Source organism: Diachasma alloeum, unplaced genomic scaffold, assembly GCF_001412515.2.
Source record: "Diachasma alloeum isolate Michigan unplaced genomic scaffold, Dall2.0 Dall_scaffold_01136, whole genome shotgun sequence".
NCBI classification, from domain to species: domain Eukaryota; kingdom Metazoa; phylum Arthropoda; class Insecta; order Hymenoptera; family Braconidae; genus Diachasma; species Diachasma alloeum.
In genome coordinates, this window is record NW_021681246.1 from 203,866 (window position 1) to 215,969 (window position 12,104).

At 33.6% G+C, this 12,104-nt stretch overlaps 1 protein-coding gene across 2 annotated transcripts in view; it reads right to left on the bottom strand.

Annotated features, from left to right (window-relative positions):
• Positions 1-2,854: 2,854 nt before the first annotated feature.
• Positions 2,855-12,104, bottom strand: part of LOC107045925 (zinc finger protein 3 homolog) — an 11,412-nt gene continuing 2,162 nt past the window's right edge. For both annotated transcript variants that reach the window (XM_015268336.1, XM_015268337.1), the window contains exons 2-6: positions 10,318-10,559; positions 7,659-8,234; positions 6,429-6,536; positions 5,368-5,532; positions 2,855-3,664 (exon numbers count right to left, since the gene is read on the bottom strand). In XM_015268336.1, the coding sequence (XP_015123822.1) occupies positions 3,281-3,664; positions 5,368-5,532; positions 6,429-6,536; positions 7,659-8,234; positions 10,318-10,559 (1,475 nt within the window). In that variant the 3' untranslated portion in view covers positions 2,855-3,280. The remainder of the gene's footprint in view (positions 3,665-5,367; positions 5,533-6,428; positions 6,537-7,658; positions 8,235-10,317; positions 10,560-12,104) is intronic.

Sequence of the window (12,104 nt, forward strand, 5' to 3'; positions counted from 1 at the left end):
ACATTGTTTCTTTTATCGATCCTCCATGGAAACTATCCTACTCACAATTTCAAGATATCCACTCTGAAATTTGTCCCAAACCCTCAATCCTATTTTATACTATGTATAGGCTACTTTAATATAAAAATACATAATTAACTTACGAACTGGGGGAAATAAGTTTGGGCCATTCTATGGATTGAATAGCCTCGGAGTACTTTATAGTTATGATCAGAATCTTACGTCTAATTTTCTTCGATTAATCTCTACTTTTAATTTTTTATTTCTCAATGGATAGTATGGTTTAAAGTTAGGGGAGGAAAAAATACTGAACCATATATTACATTTTGCAGTACTCGCAATAAACGCCCTTACAACATCACTTGAGTCATTCGTCATTTCTCTCTCTCTCTCTCTCTCTCTGTTTTGTATCATTACCTCACTTACACTTTTATGCATACACTCTCGAGGTACTTGTTCTATCCAGACTAATTATGGATTAATTAAATCTTTGGTAAATTGAATAAGTACGTTTTTAAGAAGATTTGATGTAGTAATTGAACATATGTTTTCCACATTTTTTTACATGACAAAAATGAAAAGTCAAAGCTTCTCCTTTAGTTTGGCAATCACGATCAGCCTCTTTGGTGTGGAAAATTCGAGATTTAGTAATTTTTTTATCCATGTAACCAGAATTAATGAGAGACTACAACTGAATAGGCATAAGAGACTAAGAGATTCGATGAATGAAAAATATAACTAGGGGTGAGAGTGGGACAAAATGAAACAGTTGGAAAACGTTTGTTTGACGCAATTCAATCGCAATTGATAAATAAAACAAAATTTTTGTTTATCAACTTTTTATTATTATTGGGAGTACTGATGAGAATAATTTTCCACTCAGTAGAATGGAAAATTATTGAGAAGTTTTGACGGGAGAAGATTCTGTCAATGGATTAATTGAAAAGAAAATGAAACAGCAAAATCCAAAGTCCAGAGGAGGGCCCAGGGGACGAGCCAGAGGGGGAAAAAGAAAAATGTGATGCTGAATTTCAATCGAATGAAAAAAGAAAAGGGTAATCGCCCTAATCTAATCAATTGAATTATAGATAAAATATTCCGTATTACTTGAAAAGAGAACTGTAGATAAAATTAGTGGAAATTATTAATATTGTTGTCTCGATATAAGAAATATATGAAAAATCTTCGGGAGTTTCGAATGAGGAGAGAACATAGACTCAGCGATGACGAGGTCTTAGTTTGACTGCTGGAGAGTCAGGGGACAAGCTGACTAGTGGACGTTGAGATCGAGATCTAACAGGGGACTGGGATTCATCTGTGAAGGTAGTCGCTACGCTATATAGGGATTTCGAATATCAGTGATTTTTTTGCACCACGTGTTCTTTTCTACCGAATAGAAAATTATTATTCTCATCGGTACTCCCAATAATAAAAACAGTTGGTAAACAAATGTTGACAACGATTTTTTTTTGTTTGAATTACGTCTGATAGTCATTTTTTTCGGCTGCTTCATTTTGCCCCACTTTCCCCTATTAATTTAGTAATGAATTTAGTTTAGGGATGAAATATTTAATGAATTTAAGGTCCAGATGGACTATCTTTCAAACGTTATCTCGATTGTTTTTCATCTTCATTATCTCAATATATCATAACTCGCATTGGATTTTACATCACGCTGGAGTCCCTAAAAATTATGATTGTGTAATCAATAAAAGTAGATAATGAACTGAACATTTTCAAAGAACTTTTTTAATAAAGATTAAGAAGTAAGTTCCGTAGAGAGAAATTGTAAATGGATAATTTATCATGACAACTGACGATCGAATAGCCATTGGATGCTGGACATTATTAATTTGCAATTTGCTCCCTATCGGGTTTATTTCTCAATATTATTGGAAAACGTTCATTGAAAATGTTCAGTTTTTTTCAATGTTTTTTCGATTATGCATCATAATTATAATTCATCGTAATTCTTTGGGACTCTAGGACTATGTAAAACTGAACGGCTATTGGAGAACATTTCAAATTATCAAAATAGAAAAAAATAACTGAGATCACGTTTGAAAAATAGCACACGCGGGCCTTAATTCAATATTTTGGGGAGGAATTAATGTACTGTTCTAGACCACTCTGTCAAGAATTTACAAATGAACCTAAGTCAGTGGTTGTGGTCAGTCTGGTTACATTGATCCAATTCATAAAAATTTTACTTGGGAAAAAAATATATATTCAAATTGAAAAGAGGAAAAAAGGCATTTCTAGATCGAAGTCACCACTTGTCAAGACAATATCAAAAAATTCTTGATTATATATCGTATCTTTCACGCAATCACTGCCATGCTATTGAGCTTTTCTCGTATTTTGTTTGGATCCAGGGCTATATCTCTCTCAAAAAAAAATTCATCTCAAAAATTTCACTATCCATAAACTTCTCAAATATTTTTCCAATAAGAAAATCTGGAAACAATTTTGTAACTTGGTGATCTGAAATAATACTTCTCAATAAAATATTTTGGGAAAAAAAACAAACATTTTCATTTTCAAAAAATGTTGAGAACATTTCAAACTTGCTGAATTTTCGAACAGACATGTTCGGAATACGTTAAAAAATCACGAGTACGAAAAAATTCGTAGAAAAACCTAGGGAATTCGCTGGAAAATTCTACTAAACTTTTCATTACTTTTTTTTTCATAAAAATATTCAACGAAAAATATTCTATCGAACAAATTAATCGAATTCAATTTATCAATGCAACTTATTCTACTGAGATATTTTCTATCGAAATTCTCAGCTCAAATTTTCCAAGTTTTTGTTTGATTTTTTAAACAAAAATAGAAAAAATAGAGTGGAAAAACTTGAATAATTCATGTCGATAAATTCCTATGCAAAAAGTCCTGATAGAAAAAGTTCTACACAAAGATGACATTCTAGAATAGAATTTCCTCTATAGAGTAATTTCTATTGGCCATTTTCTAAGAACAAATGCGGAGTAAACTGAATACAATTTTCAATCAAAGTCCATTAGAAATCCAATAGAATTTTCCATCTATTGTATCTACCTTTTCATTGTCCCACAGTACCAATTCAGAATTGAATTTCCATTTCAATTCCTCGCCTCTCATTATTCATAAAGAAATTTCCAGAAAGAAATAAAAAAAAATTCAGGAGAAATATAGCCCCCGTGCCATTTTGTTTCATTGATTTTCAACTTCATTATTCGAATTTTCTGTGTTTGTATTTGTTCTTTCAATCCGAGGAGGCGGAGTCGCCGTATTCCGCCTAGGTATGTTTACTCCCATTACTGCCGTACAGGCTTGGATGGACAAATTTATCGTGCAACGTTCTCAGATGCCTCAGCAAATTGCTCTTAACATTGAAACCTTTTTTACAGTATGAACAGAGAAATGGCTTTTCACCAGTATGCGTTCGCTGATGAATGACCATGGATGCATGGCTTGGAAATACTTTTTGGCATATGTTACAGAGTTTCTGATGATTGTGGATACGTTTGGGTTTCGGGGGGGCTGAGTTGTTCATCAGGGCGAGTTGCTCCTCCGTATGCTCAGTTTGAATGTGACGAACCCATTCTTGGGGTGTTGGGTACATGTTGCCGCAGAGATCACATTTTAAAGGGGGAAAATCTTTGCTGTCGTCATCATCTCCCTGTTTAAAAATGCAATATTTTATTAGTTTTTCAAGGCCCGGGTGGATTAGCTTTCCAACGTTATCTCGATTGTTTTTCTTTTCATCTTCATAATGTCAAATATATCACAATTTACATTGGATTTTACATCACGCAGGAGTAGAGATGCAAATGCGTCATGTGACCGTCATTGACGGTCACATGACGAGGCGTTCATGACGGCTGTCACAATTCCCCCTCCCCCTTCTGCGACCGTCACAACTTGTCAAGAAAAAATGACAGTCATTTTTCATCTATATAGATGAAACTTTATTTTTTTCTCGGTCAATTTTCAGTTGAATTCCTTTTGTATTGGCCTAATCCGCATTTTGAAATGGAAATCACGTTTTTTCCATCCATATAGATGAAACTATTTTGTTTTATTCATGACCGTCACAAATTGGAAATTAGTTATTACCGTCATTATGCAACTATATAGATGGTGTGACAACAATTTGGTTACAAATGATTTGTGACAATCATTTGTAGTTGGAAAATTTATGCGTCACATGACCGTCATTTTTTGGTCATATGACGCGATCTAAAAAATGACGGTCATTTTGCATCTCTACGCACGAGTCCCTAGAAATTATGATTGTATAGTCGAAAAAAGTATTTTAAAAAACTGAACATTTTTAAAGAGCGTTTTTAATGAAGATTGAGAGATAAGTCCGATAGAGAGGAAATAGTGAATGCATAATTTATCATGGTAACTAATGATCTGATTGCCATTGATTGCTGTGACAAATAACGATCTAACAGCCATTAGATACATCAAATTATTAATTTCCAATTTCCTCCCTATTGGGTTTATTACCCATTTTTATTAAAAAACGCTCTTTAAAAATGTTCAACGTGTTTTGTGGCGCGAGTTACAAACGAATTATTATGCCGAATTTCGATTAACGCGTCTCGAATATTCTCTATTGTCGTATTCGAGACAAATATCATCCTATCCTTGTTCCTAACGAAATTTCTGGACAATTCTCGAACCTTTCATAGTAAAATGTATATAAACCCTCGTATTCCCGACCAAAATGTTCAGTCCGATTCAGCCCGATACCGAAACACGATGTAAACACATCTCTGTAAATCTTGGTGAAAAATTTTGTTTTGGTCCAATATAGTCACTGAAATTTTTTGAAAAATATAAAAAGGGTCGAACTTTGAAAACGACTGGTTTTTTGAAGTTTTTTGATGTTTTTCTGAGGAAATCGATGGAAGAACGAATTGAAAAAAATTGACATATTTTTGTATGAAAAATGTGTTCGAAGACGCACATTTTGTAAAAAAAAAACTCAAATCGGTTGATTTTTACGGAAGTTACAGGCATTTGAAGATGAAACTTGCAAAAAAACATAGCTGTCCACAGGATGCCTCAAAAAATCTGAAAAAATTTGAGAAGTCATATTTTTCCATATACAACCACAGGAAAAATCGGCAATATGATTGGCGATGGTGAGGATTTTGACCTGGGTGAGTTCACATGGAATACCCCATATGAAACATATATTTTATATATGTTTTTAATATAAATTGGGCCAATTTAAGCTATTTTTTAATATATTTTTCAAAATATTTCAAATTTTCAAATTTTCAAAATAAAAAAAAAATTAAGATCACGTTCGAAAGATAATCCACCCAGGCCTTAACACGATTAATCATTCGTTAATTGATTATTTACCTTTCTCTTTTTCCTCCGATTTTCTGTCATATCTGCATGGGTGAATTCAATGTGTCTCACCCAATCCGAGGGACGATTGAACGTTTGACTGCACATGTCGCAAGTCAATGGAGTGTACTCCTCCTCTTCAATGTCTCCGTCTTCATCACCACTGTGTACAATTTCCTACAAAATGACATGAAAATTTTGTGACATTTTGTCTCTGACGTTTGATTCCTTTAATTATTTCGTCAGCCTTCTTCACTCTTTAATTTTATCAAATATTGTCAGACATACAGTTTATGGGACCATTATATTCCATTGAGTCTATTCCCTTTGTATTTTTACCCATAAATCAAGGACATTTGTTTAGAATTGCAAGTTCTCGACAATTTTTTGATTTTCTAATTGACAGCTATTTTCTTCATGTTGATAAAAATTTTAATCCATCATTTTCAATACTTGTGTCGATACAAAAATCAATAACCGTTCTTGACGTTTTATTAACAATTTTTGGTGAAAATTTCAGATTTTTCAAAAATTAACTTTGTTAGTGATTAACGATTGGGAAAAAACGTTTTCTCGCATAAACCCTGACAAACTGAAGATAATGCTATGTATGACATGTTCTTTGAGAGTGCCAAAGGACGATTTGATAGCTTGAAACAACGCCAAAATATTGAGGGCAATTTGGAAAAAAAATTTTGTTTTGGACAAAAACTAGCCATTTGACGCTTTCAATTATTTTACCAGCCTTTCTCATTCTTTGATTTTGTTACATATTTTGGGACATGCAGTTTATGGGATCATCATATTCCATTGAAATAGTAACAGTGTCATACTATTGGAAATTTCAGAACTTCTGGTCAATTTTACGACATTTTTGTGTCTCGAAATTTACATTGGAAAAAATTTAAAAAAAAATGAACGTGATCACATGTGTCAAAAAATGAAGGCACTTCATTGTGTATAACAAGTCATTTTGTCGCGAAAATGCTGCATCGGTATTAACGTATTCCAAAACCGTTGTCACAACTACTCCAAACAATCGGTAAATCTGCATAACGAATTTCACATCTCACCGGTTTGATATCAATCTCGTGATCTATTGTCAGGGATTCTGACGGATCCATCGACTCGTCCCAATCAATTGGCTCATCTTTCACTAGTAATTCCAGATTTAATTCAGCCTGAAAGCAAGAAAAAATTATTTTTAATAAGGAATTCTGCAGCGAAGTGGTAAAACTATTTAAATCGACTCTTAGCTGAATTTCCGAGGAATAACTCTGAATCTAAGGGAGATATTTCTCGAGAAATTTTCGTAATGACCTTTTTTGCAGGTCTTAATCAGCTCTACAAAAAAGGTTGTAACATAAAATCCATTTCAATTACATTTTTTCAAAAATCGTTTTCTCGAAAAAATGCACCTAAAAAATACTCTTGGTCTATTCTGTCAACTCTGGAGAGGATTTCCCCCCGAAAAAATTGCTGGAACTACTTGGATATCCTTAAAGATCTTTTACAGTTTGGTACAGGCCAAATTCAATCATCAAATTTGTCAATTAAATTGCGTGAGAAAAATTTGAAAAAAATCGTAACTAGTCAGTGTCATTCAAATGACATTTTGCGTTGTTTATAAATAAATGATTAGAAATAAATGATTGGGTTACTTTTCGGCAACACAATTTTTTTAGACATGAAATCGATTTCTGGTAAAATTCTGAATATTAATAAATTGGTTACGATTCCGAACAAATAATTTTCATCGTGAAAAATTCATTGTTTACAAATTATTTTCATTATTTCATCAATTTTTCTTTTGCTATTGCACTCTTTGAGAAACGATTCCCCAAAAATTCATGAGAACTAATACTCTCGGTCTATTTTGTAAACTCTAGAGAGGATTTCCCCCCGAAAAAATTGCTCGAACTACTTGGATATCCTTAAAGATCTTTTACAGTTTGGTACGGACCAAATTCAATCATCAAATTTGTCAATTAAATTGCGTGAGAAAAATTTGAAAAAAATCGTAACTAGTCAGTGTCATTCAAATGACATTTTGCGTTGTTTATAAATAAATGATTAGAAATAAATAATTGGGTTAACTTTCGGCAACGCAATTTTTTTAGGCATGAAATCGATTTCTGGTACAATTCTGAGTATTAATGAATTGGTTACGATTCCGAACAAATGATTTTTATCGTGAAAAATTCATTGTTTACAAATTATTTTCATTATTTCATAAATTTTTCTATTGTTACTGCATTCTTTGAGAAAAGATTCCCCAAAAAAACATGAGAAGTATTATTTACATTATCTCCATCGCTTTTGCTCGATTTGTTGGATTCTGCTTCACTACTGCTGTTGTTACTCCGCCTCTTCTTCCCATTTGCCTCGACGTTCTCCTTATTTTTGTTCTGATCATTGCTCTTGCTCTCCTCAGTGAGCCCTTTCTTGGGATCCTCACTCGACTTGTCACTTGAACTGCTCTTCTTCTCTAGAATCTTCTGCACCGGCTGGGCTGATGACGGTTGAAGTGGCGGTTGCACTGGTTGCTGTTGCACTGGTGTAGGTGTTGATGTCGGCGCTGATGCCGATCCTACATCAGCTGTGGACTTTTCGTGGGCTGTCGGCTGCACTAGTTTTATCTTCTGAATTTGACCCGATGCCGATTGCTGTTCCCTCTTGTCCCTCTCAACTTTCTGATTATTCGACTGAATGTTCTCCTTTTTACTCGCTGAGTTGGATCGCCACAGGCCTCGCACTCGAAGGATATCCCCGGCTTTCAACACTCCCTCCAATTGATCATTGGTCACTGTTGCTTCACCGCTGTACATGTATTGAATGAGAATTTTCAGGGTGCGATAGCCAATCTCTGTTGGTAGAACCTGTTGAGAAAAAAAATGGTCTTAGAATTTTTTCTATAAATTAAGGACATTTATTTGAAATTGCAAGCACTCATCAAGTTTTTGATTCTCTGGTTGACAGTTATTTTCTTCATGTTGATAACAATTTTAATCCATCATTTGCAATACTTGTCTCAATGAGAAAATTAATAACCGCCGAACCGCGGCGAAAGACAAACTCCAAGTGACGCCAAAATTCTTGACATTTTATTAACAATTTTTGGTGAAAATTTCGAATTTTAAAAAAATTAACTTTTTTAGTAATTAACGACTGAAAAAAAACGTTTTCTCGTATCAACCCCGTCAAACTGAAGATAATGCTATGTATGGCGTCTCATTTTGAAGGGATTTTCATGATCTTTGAGAGTGCCAAAGGGCGATTTGATAGCTTAAAAATTTTATTCTATTCTTCATATGGATGAAAATTTTATTCTATCAAAACGAGTCAGTTATTCACAATTAGATTAGAATAGGAAGAAAGCATGACTTATATGCAGTTTAATCTTTTAAGCTGCATAATGAATATCGGCATTATTTGCCTAGATTCCTCAGATTTTCCCTTGGCCAAGGGATTCGGTATATTTTGTCACAGTACCTCCTATTTTTCATCGAAATTGTTCTCGAACTTGAAAAAAATTCAATTTTCGAAAAATGAATAAACTTGGAAATTCTCAAACCCGAGCATATGAAAAATACTATAATTCATTATTTTCATAAATTCATCATTTTGAAATTTGAATTATGAGTTTGAAAAGTTGTTTATTTTATCTCAAACATATTGATTTCGCATAAACATGAAGATTCTCAAACGCGAGAATATGAAAAATACTATAATTCATTCTTTTTTCATTTTGAAAATTTGAATTATCGATTTGAAAATAAATCCCACCAGGACCCATGTATAATGAAAAATTTATTATTTCATCTAGCCGAAGTTACTACTAAATTTTTTTCAATCATCAAAAATGTTCCTTTCATATTCTTCCCATCGGTCTAAGAAATCACAAAATTTTCCGCGAATTTAAAAAAAATTCAATTTTCGAAAAAAGAATAAACATGGAGATTCTCAACCGCGAGAATATAAAAAATACGATAGCTCATTCTTTTTTAATTTTGAAAATTGAATTATCGATTTGAAAATAAATTCCACAAGCGCCCATGTAAAATACAAAATTTGTTGATTTCATTTCGTCAAAGCTGCTACCTTCAACTAATTGTCCTCAATCATAAAAAATGTTGATTTTACCCATGTCCCCAGTGATCTAACAAATTACACAAATTTTCTGGAACAAAAAAAAGTAATTCTCAAAAAATGAACAAACATGGAGATTCTCAAACGCGAGAATATAAAAAATACGATAGCTCATTCTTTTTTAATTTTGAAAATTGAATTATCGATTTGAAAATAAATTCCACAAGCGCCCATGTAAAATACAAAATTTGTTGATTTCATTTCGTCAAAGCTGCTACCTTCAACTAATTCTCCTCAATCATCAAAAATGTTGATTTTACACATGTCCCCAGTGATCTAACAAACTACATAAATTTCCTCGACCAAAAAAAAGTAATTCTCAAAAAATGAACAAACATGGAGATTCTCAAACGCGAGAATATAAAAAATACGATAGCTCATTCTTTTTTAATTTTGAAAATTGAATTATCGATTTGAAAATAAATTCCACAAGCGCCCATGTAAAATACAAAATTTGTTGATTTCATTTCGTCAAAGCTGCTACCTTCAACTAATTGTCCTCAATCATCAAAAATGTTGATTTTACACATGTCCCCAGTGATCTAACAAATTACACAAATTTCCTCGACCAAAAAAAGTAATTCTCAAAAAATGAACAAACATGGAGATTCTCAAACGCGAATATAAAAAATACGATAGATCGTTCTTTTTTCATTTTGAAAGTTGAATTATCGATTTGAAAATAAATTTCGAATTTCCTCGAACAAAAAAAACATTCTCAGAAAATTAAAAAAACATTCTCAAACGAAAAATTCAAAAAAACTCAATCTCATTAAAGTAGTACCTATCGATCTAACGTTATTGGTGACTCACCACGATAATTGGAGCGTTGGTATTGGCTCCAAAATGACAAGTTTGAAAAATGTGGCTGAGATACGAGGAGCAGGCAGCGAGTACAAAGCGATGAGCAGCAACATGACGTCCGCACGATGTAGCAAGTAAAACATCGGCAAAGGACTCTGAGTGCAGAAGTGTCGCCACAGAACTGTGGAGATGAGCCCCATAACTGTGCCACTTGAGCTGATAATTCTCCGATGCAGCGATCGCCATTTTTTCTAGTGTTTCAAAAACATTTAACAATTTATTCACTGTGTAGGGGAGATTGCGGTAAAACGGACACTTTTGACTTTTTTAAAATGTCAATAAAGGGTTTAAATGTTGGTATAATTTAATTTTTTTTTTCAATACAAAGAACAATTCTTTCCCTTTGTAACGAGCCTAAACTGAGCTCAATTGATCAATTTGTTTCTGAGTTATGAATCATTAACAAAAAGTCTGAAGTGTCCGTTTTCCCCCCCCCCCCTTCCTAAAACGACTGGCAAAACTAACTGGGCATTGAATGTTAATGCAAGCGTACGTTGGACCGCTGAGAAATCACGCGCCTCGACTCTATTGTTCCCGCAATCGATCCAAAAACCCACGTTTCGAAAAGCCCCCATGGTACTCCCCTCCCCCCTTCCGCCCTATTCAAGACACCATTGATTCTCATTCGCGTATGGACACTCAAAGTTGGCGCCGAAACACGATCCCATCCTGCGAAAGCAATAAACATCCGTTTCCCTCGAAAATCGGCAAAGAACAGTGCAATCGTCATTAAATTGCATTAAGGATATCCAAGTATTTTTTGCAGTTTGATGCGGACCGCACTATACGTTGACAGAACAAATTATTTCTATTGAGATGTCTCTTTCTTGGAACAAGTGAGGTATTGGAAAAAATTTGGACAAAAAACATTCTTATAGATGGTGAAAAATGGAAAATTTTGATCCCTAATAAATCGAAATCGGATGAATAGAACTCGAGTTATTATGAAAAAACGAACAATTTGAAAAAAAAAATATCTCCGAACTGGGCTGTCAAAAAAATCTTTAAAAAATTTGAGAGATAGTTTTTCAAGCCCGCCAATCGTAGAAAAAATCGCCATCAATTTTCAAGAGGGTGAGGGTCAGCCGTTGACTCAATTCTTGGACCAATTTCAAACAAATAAGATCTTACGGTGAATATCAATTATTTCTTCTTGAGATACATTTACTTGAATCAAATGAAACAGTCGTTGGCGTCGAGTTACATGTATTCACCACAAAAATGGAAAAGTTCTATTTTTTTTAACCTAATATAATCTCAAGTCGAGAAATTTTCTACTTTCATGAATTGATGAAAAATTCGTACCTAGGAGATGATTACATTGAGGAATGAATTGAATGTTGTTTTCTCGAATGACGCCGATGTTTAAATTGAGCTTTCCGTGCATCACGTTGAACGAAGTTTGTGATATCCAAGTTTGTGTTGAATTGCCGTAATCTGTGATTCTGTTATTGTAAACTAATGCGATTTTTTTAGTCAAGAAATATAAACTTCTNTTCAGGGATTATCTAATCTCGGGGAATACTACCATCCCTGTAAATTTGAACGAAATCGGAGGGGGGGGAGTGATACTATATATTTACCACTTCGCTAAACTTCTTTCAACTCAACGACCTCTTACTACAATCTCAAAGCTTTTTCCGCGTAACAATATTCATCCTGATTCGACATACGGAATGCTCTCTTCAATTATAATTTACTTGGAACGACGTATGATCGTGTTGATTGAGATAACA